Source organism: Aythya fuligula, chromosome 3 (assembly GCF_009819795.1).
Source record: "Aythya fuligula isolate bAytFul2 chromosome 3, bAytFul2.pri, whole genome shotgun sequence".
In the NCBI taxonomy this organism is placed as follows: domain Eukaryota; kingdom Metazoa; phylum Chordata; class Aves; order Anseriformes; family Anatidae; genus Aythya; species Aythya fuligula.
The window spans coordinates 49,317,345-49,336,410 of record NC_045561.1 but is presented as its reverse complement, the minus strand read 5'-3'; the positions used below and the strand labels follow the sequence as shown (position 1 = coordinate 49,336,410).

Sequence of the window (19,066 nt, the reverse complement as noted above, 5' to 3'; positions counted from 1 at the left end):
TTGAGTTGGTTCAATGTATTTCATATTCACACATCTCAGAAGCACTTACATGTGCTAGGTGTTGTTTTTTACTGGCACATTTGAATTTTGTGTGTGCTGAAGGCTCCTCTTGTGTTGTGGGATGCTTATTGCGCTGTTCCTGCATATCCGCATTAGGCACAAAGGTGTCTTTGGAGTGAAGCTTCCTCATTCCTCCAAATGGAATCTGGGTTGTGCCCGCCACAACAACTTTGAGAACAAACCTGCCATGAGTGAAGACAGTTCAAATCAACCCAGAACCACAGTGATGTGCTGGACCAAACTGCTAGTGTGGGCAGAGCACCTGAGAGTTGCCTAGCTCTGTTATGTGGGATAGGGTGTACTTCCCAGTCATCTGTGTGTCTTCATCAAATAAGGTCCCTACTGTGGCAGGATTTAGGATGTTAGAAACACCTTTGATCTCTGCTACTGTCTCATGTGATATTTTTGTGAGTTTCTTGTATTATGATAAAGCTCTTATGCTCCTTTTAAGGGAATATGTGGGGTTTCTGTGGAAGATGAAAATAGGCCATAAACAGAAAGTATTATGGACCCACCTATAATAAATTTCTCTTATGAATAACTTTAATTTTTCTCAGGTGGATCCTTCTTATCCAGTGTTCCTAGAACATTCAAAGCTATAACAATTCATATACAGACACAGAATACAGGTTTCCTCCAAATCCACCAAAAGATTATGAATGAGGTGACTATGCTTAGTCATTAGCGTGGCTGCTCTTTGTCTCATAACCTAAAGAGTATACCATGCCACTATCTGTAAATCACAGAATAACAGAATGGTTTGGGTTGGAAGGTACCTTAAAGATTATCCAGTTCCAACTCCCCTCCCATGGGCAGGGACACCTCCCACTACCCCAGGTTGCCCAGTCCCCATCCAACCTGGCCTTGAACACCTCCAGGGATGGGGAATCCACAGCTTTTCTGGGCAACCTGTTCTGGTATCTCACCACCCTCTGAGTGAAGAATTTCCTCCTAACTTCTAATCTAAATCATCCCTCTTTTAGTTTAAAACCATTCCCATTTATCTTGTCAATACCTGTCCAAGTAAAAAGTCACTCTCCATCTTTTTTATAACCTCCCTTTAAGTACTGAAAGGCTCCTCTACTCCAGGCTGAACAATTGCAGCTCTCTCAGCCTTTCTTCATAGGAGAGGTGCTCCAGCCCTCTGATCATCCCTGTGGTCCCTAAATGCAGGGTATTGGGTGAAGAGAGGACAACTTTGTCCCTTCTGTGTCATCAGCCTGATGCTTCAGGAATCTTCTCCTAAGAAGAAGATTCAATAGAACCTGAGGACACTGTACCACTGGAACTGCACTGTGTCTGAATATCTGTGTATTTCAGTTATAGTTTGGTATTACATGTTTTTATTTTAGCACATTGTCAGCTTGAGGTAAAAACTTAATAGTTTGTTAGTTTGTTTGTCTGCGTATCAGCAAATGAAGTAGTTTCATGCCACATTCATACATACATTTGTGAGCATGGAATAAATGTGATATTATTAAGCATAACACTCAGAATTCAAGGGCTTGAGAAACTTTGCGTATTGCTAAGCTGACGAAGTGTTGTTCTAAGGTGATAAAAGCAGGTTTTTCTTTTTAGTTGCCAAGTCTGCTCCCATGTGAGAGGCTAGATAAGTAGTCCAAATTACATCTAAGAAGAAAATTTGCTGGAGCATAATTACTTTTCATCACAATGCCAAATCATAATAATAATTTTAAAAAAAAAAAAAAGGAACTACATTGTAGTCTGCTTAATTCTCCTCATTTAAGGCCCTGAGGTAGAATTCTTAACCTCAGAATAAACTGCACTCTTTCAGTGGTAAAGCAGAATATTTTATCAACAATGACTTATGCTCCTTCTATGTTTGTCATTTATTTTGAACAAAAAATAATTTTTACCTATAAGTAGTCATTACAAGGTTTGCAGCTGTGTCTTTTCAGCAGGATATAGTTTTATCATTAATCGGTGCTTTACTCTGATGACTTCTGCGATGATTATGGCCTTTTAATCCATCTTTATTGATGAGAATGATGTTATTAAGCCTGGCTATTAGATCTTGGTGTTTTGTGAGTTAGCCCATACTATCATCAAACCTTGCTCTCCAACTGTGGCCAGTAGTGCTTGTCCACATGCTGGGCAACGGAGTGCATCAGACTGTGTTCATTCAATCCTGCTTAAATCAAGTCTCTCATCTCAAAGCCTCAGTCAGCTTGTCTTCTGCAAGGAGACTTTATCAGTAAGTCAGCAGGAGTGTCTTCTGCAAGGAGACTTTATCAGTAAGTCAGCAGGAGAAGGTATTAAGACCATGGTCATTTACCCACATGTCATGTGCAATGAATTGTCAGGGTCATGACTCCTCAGTTCTACATTATTATTGCAATAGTAAGGATACGTTTTAGTGAGGGATCTCTCTCTGTCCTTTATTTAAAGAGAATTCAATGAAACCAATATTATTGTAAAAGACCAAATCAGGGATTCATCTGCCTATCTTGACAGTATTTTGGAGGAAGATTCAAGAATTAAAACAAATCCAACCCAACCCAAACCAACCCAACCCAAAAAAACAACCAACCAGTCAAAGAAACCCCACTATTTTACTTATTTCTGAGCAGTTGCTTTGTAGGTGAAGCTATATGGAACCTGAGATTCTGAGATTCTTTATTTCTTTTATGTAGATAGGGCCACTTGCTTTGCTTCTTCCATGTGATTTATCCTTAAGCACTAATCTAATTCTCCCTTAAATACTTTACATTCTTAGTCTGTCCTCATATGGAAATATTTTCATAGGTAATAATTGGCATCTCCTTTACTTTGAATGTTTTAATTTTTCTATGTCTTTTTTTGATACAGTGCAATAGTTAATAAAAGGTTCAAAGTTTGTGTGCATAGACCAAAATCATTGGTTTGAGAAGGCTGTTATAAATTTTGTATTTCTTTCAGTCCACTTCTTTGTACAGGCTAATATTTCTGCTTTGACCTCTCTACAAAGCAACACACCAAGCATAACTGCAAGTATACACTTTTTCCTCTTGGAACTGATTATAGTTAATTTAAACCTCAGTGATGTGTGTGAGATTATTTACTCCAATACATATTACTGAGATGCATCCATCAACTGTGAATATCATCTGCTCCTTTCTTGCATATTCATTTAGTTTTATTTGATAACACTGGCAGTTGTAACTAATAAGATCTTAAATAATTCTGCTTCAGGCAGATTTCACTCTGTCATTGAGTAGCCTAATTTCTTATGAGAGATCTTAACTTGAAACCAGAATTTCATGTTGAAAGTAGGCCAACAGGGTCATACTATAAAAAGACAAGCAGAGAACTATACATAGGGATATAGCCTTTGGGGTACAAGAAGTAATTAATCTTTGCTTCTGCTCAGAACAGGTAGGACCTCTTTCCAGTACTAGGCATAACATCCTAGGAAAGACGTTCACCAGCTGGAGAGTCTAAAGCAAACAAGAATCATCAAATGCTCTTAATGTATGACAAGGAAGGAAAGATTGATTTTTTTTTTAATTTATTATTTATTTATTTTTAGTATAAAGAATCCACAGCTGTGTGGGTGTGTACGAGTAATTTTTGGATATGTAAAAGCATTTTTAAGAGTGGAAGGGAATAACCTGTTCTTCATGTCTGTTGTTGAGGCAATAAGAAGTCATTGTGACCTGTGACTGCACTAGTCTTATTAGACATTAGGAAATTATTTCTGCAGGCAAGAATAACCATCAGTGTGCTTTCTATATCTCAGGCAATATTTGAAAATGTTCAGATTATCCATTGGAGAGCAGAATTTAGTCATTTAAAAATGTTTCTCTGTTTGTTAATGCATTTCAGGACTTTATTTAATAAAGAATTAAGAATTTTGAATTAAGTTCTTAAATTTGAATTAAGAATTCAAACCTTATTCGAATTCTAGCAAGTGCTCTTATTACTTTCATCAATACAAGATCAGAAGGAAAAAACAAGTAAGGTCCAGAAGAGAGATGTTTAAATTGGTACTTCAGCGAAGGCATGCATGTATTTAAGTATATAGTGCATGTGGCATTAAAAAAAATGCTAATGCCAAAACGGGGAACACATACAGGAGGATAGTTGTGGGTTGTCATAATCCAGTGGTATCACTCTTTAAAATGATGTGCCTTGTCACAAGGCAGAGAGAGAGTAAAGGAAAGATGAAAGAGCATCTCATCTACAGCTGGTAGAATTTACTATATTCTCATTTTTAACATGCCCAAAGCAACGCTTTCGGAAATCTCCTTTTTGTCAAGTGAGAGAGAGGGAGAGAAAGGTAGGATCTTTTTTTTGCTTGTATCCCTTGGTCTTCCTTTATTTCTCATCAGGCATTTAATCTTTGAATTAGTTTAAACTTGGTTGAAAACTATAAAGTCTCACTGCAAACTTTTGGTTTTGACAGATCAACATTTTCCATTAAGTTCCACCTTATCAAAAAAGTAGTATGTACCAGTTTCTCTTCCAGTGTCATCAGGAGAGGAAATGGGAATGCATTGTAATTTGAAGCAGTCTTCAGTAGTTACAATTCTGCAAACCCATCTCTAATAGAGTAGCACTTGAAGCCTACATTCCCCTTGGGCTGCTTGCTTGTACTGGTGTCAGGGTTTGCACTGCTGGTTGCACTGCATCAGTACAAAAACGCTCCATGTGCATACGAGCACCACAAAATGCTGGGAGCAATCTTCTGGGAATGCAAAGCAAGTTTTGCTGTAAGTTACATGTAGCTGTAGTTGCGTGCTGCACCTTTAGGAAATCAAAGCCTTAAGGGAGGGCACAGCCAATTTAATCAGTATTTTGCTTGTTGTTTCAGCTAAATTGCTCTACCCTGTTATATGTATATATTAGTACACATCCTGCTGTCATTGGATTCTTAATAAGATCTAAGAGAAGACTGCAGTGCAGTGCAGACAACTAAATGAATTGCAAATTTCAACACTGGGCTACATCTTGACTTGGTGCTAAGGGATGAATCCATCACTTTCCATTTAAAATAATATGCTGGACCTTGATCAAAAATATTATCAATATAAACAAATGGAATAGCTAATGGGTCACTCTGTTGCCAATAACCAGTGAAGAATACCTATAGTTTGGCAAAGTCCTCTTTCTTGATTAAGTCTGGCAACTAAATGGACATCTGAAATATCGTACCCAATAGATCTTCTAAGGAAATGTGTTCCCCAAAGGCTTGAATCCTAGGTTTATGTAAGAGCTGTGCCACCCCAGAAGGGCTGACTGATTTTAGGAGAGTTTGTAAGATGAATTCTCCTAGTGTACTGATGATGGAACAGATCTGGAAACAGTACCTGAGTCATCTCTGTTTACAGCTCAGCATTTTGAGGAAAACTGAAATTGGTGCCCATTTGCTTTAAACCATGATCAACAAAAATAAGGAGCTGCTTAAGAAGCAGTGTCAACATCAGTGTGGTGGAGGAGCAGTTGGCAGCCAGATGCAACAACTTCGTGCCTTCCCCTAGGGCAGGTCACCTGTGCTCTGAATCAGACCCCTACAACTGCAGTGGTTGGGTTGGTATTGTACTGCCTATGGAGGTCTAGGAATTAAAAGTCCTGTGCATCATTCTTTGGGAACATTTCTTCTAGCCTGAAAATGACAATCTGCTCCATTATAAATAAAAGTATGAGAATGCTAATCTTCCATTGCCTCAGACTCATTTTCTCCTTACAGATGGGAAGACTATTTGCATGTGCATTGATTAAATGGAATGCATTTCTTGTTCCAGATGCATTCATAGTGAATAGTTATAATTTAATCTAGGCTGTGCAGGGTCCTGGGGGGAAGCAGCCGAGTGTGATATATATCTGCATCATTAAAAATAATTTAAGTGTGATGACAGCTGGAAAATAACCATACAAGTGATTTCAGGGTGTTCCATATTTATTCCCTAGTAATAATAAATTGTTATTGGGTTTTTCAGTTTATAAGTCAAAATGCAGTTTTTTTAACATGTCAGCCTTCAGTCTGGGATCTGTAAGTCAAGTAAATCAAGCAGATACCTGCCTAACATTTAATCATTTTTACTACAAATTCAAACTTATCACATCCATTCGTTCATTTAATCCCCCAAAGTTCCCTTGAGGTAGGTAAATATCATGTTCACATTACCTATTGGGAACTGAGGCATAATGCAGGCTGAAAGCAACTGTACAGAAAGCAGCTTTAAAGAAAGGGTTTTTAGAAAACCTGCAAGTCTTAATCTCCCAAGTTAGCCAAATATTTTTTGATGTTGCTCTAGGGGATTTCTTCATTGCTAAACTGTGACTGAATTTACTGTGTCTTCTGAGACCATGCACGGTATACTATCCTTAGTAACATAAGGAGTTAACAATACAATAACAAAGTGTCATTTTAATATTAAAACAGAATTCTAAGTAAAATTTTGTTAAAACATGATACTGTTGTGATATTTGGGGAATATAAAAAGTGTTAATGGCTGAAAAGATTAGAGAAAGATTATAGGTTTACCAAACAGACATAATCCCTAAACATTTTTTTTTTTTTAACTGATGTAGGTTTCACTTAATCTACTGCTGGAAAACAATCACATGTGAGCTGGAAAGCAGAAGCTTCCAGGCAGCTCAAAGCAGTATTACATGACAGTAGAGGAAAAAGAATAAAATAACAGAGGTCTCTTTCCCATGCTGGGTACTCTCATTGTTAAAATCTAGTTACCTACTGAAGCACAGAAGCAGTTTACAGAAGGAAGGCCATATTGGAAAAAGAAAACTAAAAGCCTATTACTCATGTAAGAGATGTAAAAAATGAAATTAGCACTTTCTTGTTTTTAATAGGTGTGTTTGCTGGTCCTTAGCACAGTCAAGCCCTCAGCAGGGCTAACAAAAGTCTTTATATGAAATATAGCTGCTAAACTCTTTATCAGTTGCTGTGCTTGCATTTGCACTGACCTTTTCCTTCTTTCCTTCTCATGTAAGACAAAGTCAAGGTATGAACCAGATGAAGCCAAATAGAAATACAAGTACTCTACAGTGGGATTATCCCAGAACTTTTATATAAACCGGCCAATAGAACAGCTGTGCACTCCTGTTCTTTGCAGGAACTGTTTTCCAGAAAAAGAGCAGTAAAGGTACATCCAGCAAGACTAAGTCTTTAGAGTCATTAGTAAGTAAGGAGCTTGAAAACCAAGATCAATGCTGTATCTTTATCCTTTCAAAAGACAAACTCTAGGATGTGATCAGAAGACTAGTACACAAGAGTTTGTCCAAATAGAGGGATATATCAATTGTTGTTGTGGTCATTTTCTGAATATTACCACTGATCTGGCTAACTGAAGGGAAAAACAGTGATAAAAACTTGATAAACCATCAGATGCTCGGTAAATACGTGACTATTATTGTTAAATAAAAAAAGTTTTTCTCATGGACCAGACTTGTTGCACTACAAAAAAAAAAAAAAAAAAAAAAAAAAAATCTATATCCCAGTGGTCTTGCAGATAGTTCATCTGTAATGTTTTCCCATTCAGTAATCACTAGGGAGAAAATTGTAAGGCATTGCTTTATCTGTAAGCAAGAGTACTACCCAGGATTTTATTTATCTCAAGAATGCTTTAGTCACTCCTAATTCAATCAAATGCTAGAAAACATGCTTTTTGTCTCCTGTCAAGGTAACTTATAAGATGTATTAGATGTTTCCCAAAATATCAAGAGAATTACATATGTATGAGTCTCTAGGAAAGCCTTTGATGGAACGATACTAATGTTCTTGTTCTTAAAAGACTATCCTCATATTGTCACAAAGCATTAGTGATATTGCCATTTTTTCTTTCAGGCAGCACAGTTGAAATGGTTATTTTCTATATTTGTCTAAATTCTCGGGTTATCATTCATCGTCTGTGATCCAGAAAGTTGGTACTCAGTTACTCTATCCTGATATCAAGTTCTTTTTCTCACTGGAGTAGGGGCTGTTGGGGCCAATGGCTGTGTTTGGGTAGTTGGTATGCTGCTCATTGTGGATGCAGCTGAAATACAGTAAACAATAATAATAAAAAGTGTTTCATAGAGTGAGTTTCTGGTTTTCACAGTCTTAGAGTCTTAGTCTTCCACAGTCTTAGTAACATTGCAGAATTTAATAATTACCCATTGCACAGCTTAGCTAAATGCTACTTAGTACTTATTTCTGTCATAGTCCTATCAAATGGAAATAGCTAACTGATTAAGGTCTGTTTATATGAGTAACTATTCCTCAGAAAGAATAAGTTTTCCTGAAATTAAAAATGGGAAAAAAAAAAAAAGTATCAGAAATGTATGGCAGATATTTTATTTTTGAGGATCTTGCTTTTGTTGTAGCTTGCATTCATTTTTTTGCAGTTAATAAAGTTTGCAAGATTGGATACTCTACTGTGAGTGTATTTGGTGTAGTTTATGGATTATATGTTCAAAATAGATTCAAATCTATTTTAGATAACATCAGTTTAACTATGTGCAGATTAAATATCTCAATTGACAACAAAGCTCTTAATATTCAGTTTATATAAAAATCTGTTGGGACATAGGATAATTTTATGATTATTATTAACAGGGAAACTATAGAAGTCTTGAAGTTTGATTTGGAGAAGTACCAAAAAAGCAGATGTTTATATGCCCTACACATATCTCTTGAGTTTTCTTGACAAAATTTCTTGTTCTTCAAACCCTGAGGGAAGCTAGACATGTACTGTAATTCTGCATTTGATTTCTACTACTCCACAAGTGAAGAAGAAAATGAGAAGAAAATTACTAATTCATTTTTTAATTTTCTCATGGAAGGGTGGTTAAAGTTGTTCTTGTGTGTGTGTGTTTTTCTCCCTGTCTCCTGTCCTCATACCAGCAGCAACAAAGCTGGAAGAGAGTCCTATGTTTTTGACATTTTACTAGCATAATTCAGATTTGGATCATGTGAATCTTCTGTCTTTTTCTTTTGTGTAAATTGCACAAATCTTCAGAGTTTTCTTATTCTAATCTGTGATGTTAGTAAGTATCCACTGCAGGCTTAATGATTGATGCCTTGGAGACCTGTGCTACTAATTATGCTCTGATTTTTTCTCAGACTCTCTGGCTCTTTGTGGTACGTTAGGAGCTCGATCCCCAACATCAAACATTACAAAATAAACAGTAATAAATTAGGAAATTGCTTACTGTATGACATGGAAATGTTGTACTTTAGAGTATTCATGTGATGGTGCAAAGCAGGTTTTGAGCTGGAACACCACTTAATTTGGCAGTTTCTGCATTTAGATATTTTAATCAAACCTACTTCAATCTCTTCTCCATGCTAGAATTCTGCCAAACATCTGGCTGGGAAGTTGCCCTCGGCAGCTGGAGCATGTGACTGTCAAGCTAAAACACGAGCTGGGTGTTACAGCTGTGATGAACTTCCAGACTGAGTGGGACATTGTTCAGAATTCCTGGGGCTGCAACCGCTACCCAGAACCCATGAGCCCTGAAATACTCATGAAACTATACAAAGAAGAAGGTCTTGCCTATGTCTGGATGCCAACCCCAGATATGAGCACTGAAGGTAATGCTCAGACCAATCTTGCAGCTAACTTAATAGTAACAAAATCTGTTAGTTACTAATATGTTGTTTCTGTTGCTTTCATGACTGCTTTTTTTTTTTTTTTTTTTTTTTTTTTTTTTTTTTTTTTTCTGTGTAAATTTCGTGTGAAAATATAGCTAGAGCCCAATGTGCATTTTCAGTTTTATTCGTATATTCTGGTATCTAAAATACTTCGTATCTGCAGTATATGTATATTTGAGTTTAAATCCAGACGACATTGATAACTGCTTGACTGTTGTTGCTTTCAGTTTGAATTCAACCTGTATAATGAAAATGTGCTGTGTAGGTGGAAGACTGCAAGCTTGCACAGCAGGACAGCTTGCCATCCTTGCTGGTTAAAAACGGTGAGGCAGTGCTGCGTGTCTGGCTCAGCCGCTCCTTTCCCCTAGCAAATCATTTCTCTTTATCTATAATATCCCAGTCTGATGAGTCTTTACAATCATTTCTTGCCGAGACCACCAGCTCTGGTGCAGGCATGTTCTGCAGTGGAGCAGAGAGTCACAGTGCACAGGCAAATTTCCTGAGCTGGGAAAACCCCAAGGGAGCGCAGAGACCACGGAGGGCCAAGAGTAATGGCGGCCACCATGACAGCTGCAACCCACTTGTGAGGAGCTCCAGTCATGGCATCCACCCAACAGAAAGTTGTGTCCTCCATGTCCCTTATGGCCTCTCTAGCCACAGGAACCAACACAGCTACCCAGACAGAGCACCCAAGGGAACGTGTGGCTACACAGGTCTCAGGCTGCACAATGTGCCCGAGTTTTCTGACAGTGTCTGATGGCAACAATGAGTACACCTGTGGGAGGTACACCATGTAGAAGAATGGCTCAGGCTGGTGACAGAGGTTTGGGAGGAGGTGGGCATGCTGAGGAGCATCAGGGAGTCAGGGGAGATTGACTGGTGAAATTGTGCTCTCCAATGCAAGAAACAAAGGATCCTATACCATCTTTCCACCAGGTAGGAGGGGACCTAAGGGATGGCAGGGAATTGAAGCAGGTTTCTGTTTGGGGTAGCAGGCAAATCCCCTCCCTGCCTATCTCACCTTCTTAGGTGCCCTTACACAACAGGTGTGAGGCTCTGGCATTTGACGGGCAGGCAAATGATGCAGACGAAGGTCTGTTCAGGTTAGAGGGGTCACTTAAGCAAGTCAGCCTATCCCCTATATTGCAATCACCTTCATCATCATGAAGAAAAGAAGGGTTGTGACTCCCTTCTGAGGGGAACGGGGGGCCTGATATGCTGACTGCACTCAACCCATAGGGAAGTCTGCTGCCTCCCTGTGGACCAAGTAAAAGCTGTTACTAGAAAGCTCACTAGCCTGGTACAGCCCTGTAATTATTATCCATTATTTGTTTTTCATGTTGGCAGTGATGAAATAGCAAAGAGAAATCCAAGGGCAAACAAAAAAGACTTCAGGACCTTGGGGCAATTGGTTAAAGGATTAGGGGCACAGGTAGCGTGTTATTCTATCTTTCCAGTAGCAGGAAACAATATTGAGAAGAACAGGCAGACCTAGCTGTTCAAAATGTGGCTCTGAGGCTAATGTTATCAGCAGAATTTTGGATTTATTGATCGTGGGATGTTCTACACAACATCAGGCCAGCTGGAGCCTGATGTGTTGCATCTTTCTCAGAGAAAGGGAGAAAGATTTTTGCACAGGAGCTAGGGCTGATTGATAGAGCTTTAAACTAGATTTAAAGGAGTAGAGGGATAAAACCATGCTTTCCAGTGATAAGCTAAGGGACAGCATGACAAAATTTGAGGGATTGGATGCTAGTGATATCCTTTGGTGAGCTCCATGAGGTGCTGGGTACAATGAAAGCACATTTGAAAAATTTCTACACAAATACACACAACATGAGGAACAAGTATGAGAAGCTAGAAGTCTTGGCTCAGTCCCAGAGGGTTGGTAGGCATTGGAATAGGCTGCCCAGGGAAGTGGTTGAGTCATCCTCCCTGGAGGTCTTTAAAAGATGTTTAGATGTAGAGCTCAGTGATATGGTTTAGTGGAGGATTTGTTAGTGTTAGGTCAGAGGTTGGACTCGGTGATCTTGGAGGTCTCTTCCAACCTATATGATTCTGTGATTCTGTGACATCATTGGCATAATGATGGGAAGAAAAGTCTTGTGTCTGGTTTGTTATGATGGATGATTACAGGCTCTTCAGAAGGGGCAAGCAGGGCACACGAAGCAGGGGGGTGCTGCTGCATGTAATGGAGGTGCTGGGCTGTATGGAGCTGGTATCTGGTAATGACAGGGTTGAATGTCTCTGGGTAAGGATTAAGAGACAAGCAAATAATGTGGATGTCATTGTGGTAGTCTACTATCAGCCACCCAGCCAGTATGATGACACCAATAAATTGTTCTTTAAGGAACTAAGAGATACCTCTAGATCATCCACTCTTGTCTTTATGGGTGGCTTCGACTTACCAGATGTGAACTGGGCTGGTTCTCATTAAAGTTTTCATAAGTGACTTGGATGCAGGACTTGAAGGTATAATAAATTTAGAGATTACACTAAACTGGGAGGACCTGTTGACTCTGTTGAAGGTAGAGAGGCCTTGCAGAAAGATCTTAACAAATTAGAGGGCTGGGCAATCACCAACCATATGAAGTTTAAGAAGAACAAATGCTGGATTCTGCAGCTGGGATGGGGCAGCACTGGCTCTATGTACTGCCTAGGGGTTGAGAGGCTGGAGAGCAGCCCCGTGGAAAGGAATCTGAGGTTTCTGGTTGATGGCAAAATGTATATGAGTCAACAGTGTGCCCTGGCAGCCAAAAGGGCCAACCATATCCTGGGATGCATCAAGCATGGCATTACTAACTGGTTGAGGGAAGTGACTGTCCAGCCACTTCCACAGGTGTGGTCTCTACACTACACAGACCACTACACAGGTGTGGTCTCACCTCGAGCACTGTGTGCAGTTTTGGGCACCACAACATAAGAAGAACATGAAACTATTAGAGCATGTCCAAAGGAAGGCTATGAAGGTAGTAAACGGTCTAGAGGAGATGTATAAGGAGTGGCTGAGGTCCCTTGGTTTGTACAGTCCAGGAAAGGGGAGGCTGAGGGTAGGCCTGATGGCTGCCTACAGCTTTCTCACAAGGGGAGTGAAGGTGCAGATGCTGATCTATTTTCTGTGGTAACCAGAGATAGAAACCGAGGAAATGACGGGGAGCTGTGACAGGGGAGGTTCAGATTGGGTGTCAGGAAAAAGTTCTTCACTGAGAGGGTGGTCAGGCAGTGGAACAGGCTCCTCAGGGAAGTGGTCACAGTACCAAACCTACTAGACCGAGTTCAAGAAGTGTGTAGACAGTGCTCTCAGATGCATGGTCTTATTTTTGTGTGATCCTATGTGGAGCCAGGAGTTGGACTCGATGATACTTGTGGGTTCCTTCCAGCTCAGGACATTCTATGATTCTATGATTCTATGATTATGTGTTTTATATAATTATTAATTATTCATTATTTAGGACACCCATGGTGCATTCTGTCATAACATAATCTTTTTAATTTCTACATTAGAATGCTTAGTCCAAAATCTTGGTTTTAGCCAGTAGTCTAGGAAGCGTGCATGTTTTTGAGTGAGTAGTCTACCAGCTGAACAGAATGCTTCCAATAGAGTGAAGTATCACTGCCACAAATAGGGAGCTGTCATATCTGTAATAGGATATCAGGGAGGACAGGAGAGAGAGGACAGGAGACCTTAAGACAGGGATTTGAAAGGACTTAATGTCAGTGCTCATCTGTGCCATGTGGAAAAGTTAAACTTTGATGTTTGCAGCTTCAATTTGCAGAGTAGTAGGGAGAGGTATAAGGAAATGTGATATTATCAAGAAATACAGTATTCTGACTCCCTTGGGAGTCAGAAAGGCTGTTTTTCACTTTTTTACCATATCCTTAGTACACGAGTATATCATAAAATGTCAAGGAGTACAGGAAAACTATCTTTTGTTCTCCCTCCCTCCCTCCCTTACTATTGGCATTATGGTCTTCATTACCAGGTTTTGGAAAGCAGCAGTATGTAGGTAGATACACAGACTGGTGGTAAAAAATATTTTATTTTTGGCTTGCTAACATTAATGATATATAAGACGTGCTGCTTGATGTAATTTGCTGCCTTATCTCAGTCCCTGTGAAAATGAATACGCCACACACATCCAGCGTTAATCAGGGTGTGTATTTAGAGAAGACTTGGGGCATTTTACAGATTTTGTGTGATCCAAATCTACATTGCAAGAAGAAATGAAGGTTAAAATAGAAGGTCATTTGAAAGAAAATAATAAATACATCAGGTTTGCCCTTGTGACTCACAGTGAATCAGGCTATACTGATAAAATCTCAACCATGAACATAACTTTCTCAAATACTTGTGACTGTGCCTTGTTTTTATCCTTAGGAAGAATACAGATGTTGCCACAAGCTGTCTGCCTATTGCATGGGCTGCTGGAGAATGGACACACTGTCTATGTTCACTGCAACGCTGGCGTTGGCAGGTCTACGGCTGCTGTCAGTGGCTGGCTGAAGTACGTGATGGGATGGAACATACGGAAGGTGCAGTACTTCTTGGCTTCCCGGAGACCAGCTGTCTACATAGACGAGGAAGCCCTGATTCGTGCTGAAGATGATTTCTACCAGAAATTTGGACCTCTTCGTTCCTCATGCAAAGTGCAAGAGTAGAAAAGCAGGAGAGGAAAAGGAAGGTGAAGACAAATCCTTGCATGTGAACCCCAAGGATTTAGAAATCATGAGTCAAATTCCTGCCTTTTCTCATCAGATTATACACTTGTCATAACAGCCTGAAAATTTTGTTAAGAAGTGCCTTTGAGTGTTTTTTTATTTGCCTTCTTTAAGTTGATGCGATTCATGTTTTCAGGCCTTTAGCTGCAAATACAAGACCTAGAAGCTCTGCAAAGGGAAACTAAGATTTTGTTTTAATTACTTGCCTACAGGAACTTAAGCAAGGTTCCTAGGTTTTTAGGGTAGACACTAAATAAGATAAGACATAATTACTGTTGGCAGTATTTTAGTGAGAAGAAATTCTGAAAAAGAATTCTCAGAAAAACAGATACACATGTTGACTGACTTCATGTTCAAGTTTTGATGGGGCTGATAGTCAAAGTTACTCAGTTATTTTAGAGTGTACATTATTGAAATGTTTTCTAGTAATTTTTAGAATAATGGTATTAATGAGAAAGACCAGAATGAAAGTGATTTTCCATATGAGTTCCTTAAACAAAAACTGATGGCTAATGCAGTGAACTAAAGTTTGCTTTCTTTGCCTGTCCAGTCAATGTTAAATGTTATGAGTTACAGCTATGTTCTTTTATGACATTGAGGTTAAGCTACAATGTGACATGAAGAGAGGAAGCAGCTCCACTTAATAGAGTCTTACTGTGTTGCAGAGAAAAACTGCTATTTATTACATTATCCTAGTCTGTGAGCTCTGTAAGTCACAGGTACGTTTTGCTTTTCTGGTACATGCAGTGCTATGAAGTGGGGTCTCTGGGTGCTATGTCAATCAGTGACATAGTGACCACTAGCCTAAAGCAGAACTATTTGGTGAGCATCTGCATATGACTGGCAGCACAGCCTCTGTGTTGTTCACCTAGATGGATTTCTTCTCTACAGCAGAAATCTCTTAATGTGGAAGAAGTCTTTTCAGCCTGTGGAAGCTGATGGTGGGCTGTCTCTGGGGTGAATGGAGCAAGTGTGTTCCTCTATAGGAGCAAAGAAAAACTCTTTGGGCAGTTTACTCAGGAATGTGGTCTAGGTCAGGCTGGTGTTGGCTCTGTGGATGATCCCTAATGTTTTCCAGAGCTGCTCAGTCCCTTAGCTAAACTAAGAAGTGGTACCAGTAGCTTCCAGCCCTGCTCAGGTAAAACCAATTTATCGTAGGTTATGTCCAAGAGAGATCAAGGGAGAGAAAGCGTTCCCTAAGTAACAGAGGATTAAGTATGCATCAAGATATGAATTTAATTTCTATGGGTTCAGTAAAATCTCTTTACTTTTCAGCCAGACATCTTATTCCTCTAAAGAACCAGTCAGTGCCAGAGTAGTTTAGCTGATATATTTTGATTATCTGAATACTTAATGGAAAAACTATTGGATTTGAACTGTTTATGGAGAAAGTCCAGCATAATGCAATGTAATGTTTTATTTATCTTTAATTATCTTCAAAAGGAAGATGGCAATTTAAGTTATTCTAAGTGCATGGTTTTGATCTCGATTTTATTTTTTTTTGTTGTTTTGTTTTGTTTTGCTTTGAAATAACATTGCCTGTTTAGATATGAACTGTTAATGGATAATGTCCAGCATAACACAATATGTTTTATTTATCTTGTATTTATATCATCTTCAAAAAGAAAAGTTTATTTAAGTTATTCTATAAGTGTGATTTTGATAATTACTTTGTTTCTGGTTTTGTTTTTGTTTTTTGCTTTGAAATAACACTGCCTGTTTAGAAAGTGGATGACAAAAGTTCACTATTAAATAACTATTCACTATTAATTCCAGCACTTTATTTTCTTGTATGTGTTTGGCTCCCAATTTCATAAATAGCAAGAAGGGCAATGGCAGATATTTCTGTATAGACGTGGGACCAGCCACTTGAATGGTTATGATCTATTGCTTGTCCGCTATACTGAGTAAGTTTTGATGGGCTGTTGAGAAGGAAATCTCAAAAAGCAGAGCCCAGCAAAGATGTGTGGGTGATAAGGCACCTCTGGTACCTGCACAGACCAAAACCAGGGGTTACTCTGCAGCCCAATGGGATAGCAGAAGGGGTGTGTGAGTGCTGCTCCCAGACTGTTTTGGGTGCTGCTGCTGTCTGCCCCTCCAAAACAAGCACTGAGAATGGGAGGATGGCACAAGAAGTAGAAACTAGAACTCACTTAATTTTACAGTTCTTTTGAGATATGTTTGAAACCCCAAGCTTAAAATGTGTTTCAAAGCCTCCCTGACAGACAGTCCTTTCCATTAGATGCAACTTGTAATGCATGTTGGGACCAGCAATTGCAGTTTTGCTCCTGACATTTTATTTGTTTCACAGCTGATTATATTTATTTTTAGTGCTCTTGGGACTGTACAGTGCATAACATGGCATAAACAAGTGAGTATATAGCTAAAGAGGTATAACCATGCTGTGTTGGCTATTCCCTAATACTGATTTTGTTGGCAGTGGAAGCAGACTTTTGCTTCATCTCTTGAAGGGTAAAAATTCAAATTATACAGAAGCTATACATTCAAGGAAGGCCTAGCAAGGGGACGTTAATTGTTTATTGTCATTTCAGCTTCCTTGTCTGCTAACCTGCTGGGGGGCAATATCATATACAGATTGCATTAGCTGATGAAAAACACGAAAACAACTTGCCAAAGTCACATTAACAATGAATGCAAAGAGTTCCCATGACTTGCAGTCCCTTTGTACCTATTTGTAGCTTACTTTTTTTTTTTTTTTTTTTAATCATTGCCACATTCCTGCTTTTCTCATTGAAGACCACCCTGTTGGGTAACATTCATTAAAAGTTCTGTCTGCTGAAAGTCACCAGGAATTTAAATGGTAAAGCGATTGTTGCAAGAGGGTACAGTAACAAAAAAAGCAATCATATAAAAATATTCAACTTCTCCAACTGTATAATTACATGATAGAGCTGCATCTAGAGGTTAACTATTAGAATTGCAATCTGTAATATATTCTTTTGCTGATTGGATCATTAGCTGTTTCCACATACTAGACTCCTTATGCAATTTGGATGTCAGGATGAGGACAGCTCTGATGTATCCTTGTATACTTCTTCACTAGGTTAGTTATAAAAGTGCTGTGATGCTTAGACGAGAACAACTCCTATAGAAGGAATCACAAAGAAATAAAGAATATAAGTTATTTTACAGCGCACCCAAGAAGCCAAACACATGCATACATAGACAACAATGGGAACTAGGTATAAATATTTTGATATTTCATCGTCTTAAAACATTGTTTGGAGAAAATACTTTTCAGATATGAAAGTATTCTCTGCTCTGTTCCAGCATATTTTTTATCTTTGTGAAATTGAAGAAGTGGAGTTTGCTACTTGGGATGGGACTATTTATGATTCGGGGTACTTAGGGAAACTCAATGCATTATTAGGCCTAGCCAGAGCTGCATAGATAGCAGAGCTATGCTCAGATAGCTCTTAGAAGCAATTTTGTAACAAACTAAGCCCCTTGAAGGATGGGTTGGGATTTGAGTGGTCTGGTTTCATGATTTTGTTGCCTTATGACATCAGAAGGTGAGTAATGGGGATCTCCTGTGTGAGATTTTAGGTAGGCAATGCGGTCTGGTGGTGGAGACTGGGTTGGCTGGCAGGGCTGCTAAATACCTTCATTTCTCTCTTCCTCCTTATGGGTAATTGCACACTTCAAACTTTGTTCCTTTTGGTACTTTTCTGCTCTAGGTGCTTAGGTTACAAGTTTTCCCTGTCTGTTTGTACAGTGTCAAGCACAGTGGAGCTCTGGATGAGGCCAGGACTGCTGTATTTTTACTATGTTGTGCTTTTGAGTAACTGAAAAGTCTTGCAACTGTTAACTGAGTGGGGTGTGCTGCACAAAAACATATGCAAAACTCTCTGCTCTGGGGTAGAATTAGGGTTTGGACTGCAGGCCAGTCCTCCTGAGCAAAGATAATAGAAAAGGCTAGGCTGTATGTTGTGCAGGAGCAGGTAATAAACCCCGTTTAAAACAAGAATGTTCAACACACAAGAAAATACTAGGCAACTCTGTACATGCCAAGGTCAGACTCCTCTTTCTGAGTTCAAATTCATAGCTTAACACATTGACTTTACTTGTCTGCAGCTGAGAAAAAAAGTTTGATTGAAATTCATCAAATAAATTTGCCATAACTTTATTATCTCACCTCTTCTTTCATACTTCATCATTAAATTGCAGTGAGAGTTTTCGTATCAACGGTACTTTAACTACATATATATATATTAATATAATTCGTTTAAATAAATACACTGGGAGGCTGTGAAGAAGTATTTGGAAGCATAATAACTGCCACAAAAGCATATATTTGGCAAGCAAGCCCTAACTTCCTGAAGGATAATGAACATCAAGCTGCCCTTAGCTAAAATGGAATTGGATTAATGTAACAGAGGGTAGGATATATAGGGCTTTCTCCAACTCTAGCTGTTTGCATTCTCAGTGTTAAACCAGCACCTCTGCAGTTATTTCTTTAAACAAATTCTGCTGGAAAAAAATAATGGTTTATTTTCCACATTTATATAGCTTAAAGGAAAAGGGGCAGCTCTGAGGAAGAAGCCTTTTGAACAGTGGAAGCTAAAGAATTAACCCTTTTCCTGTTGCACCATGACACAACAATGACATCACCAATGAAACCAAACTATATTAATTCATAATTGATCTTCCTAAATTAGCAAAGAAAAGCAA

General features: G+C 38.9%; 1 protein-coding gene across 1 annotated transcript in view; it reads left to right on the top strand.

The window, feature by feature from the left end:
• Nucleotides 1-16,498, top strand: part of EPM2A (EPM2A glucan phosphatase, laforin) — a 43,775-nt gene extending 27,277 nt beyond the window's left edge. Inside the window, exons 3-4 of the mRNA XM_032185685.1 lie at nucleotides 9,354-9,595; nucleotides 14,034-16,498. Coding sequence (XP_032041576.1) covers nucleotides 9,354-9,595; nucleotides 14,034-14,314 — 523 coding nt within the window. The 3' untranslated portion in view covers nucleotides 14,315-16,498. The remainder of the gene's footprint in view (nucleotides 1-9,353; nucleotides 9,596-14,033) is intronic.
• Nucleotides 16,499-19,066: the final 2,568 nt, after the last annotated feature.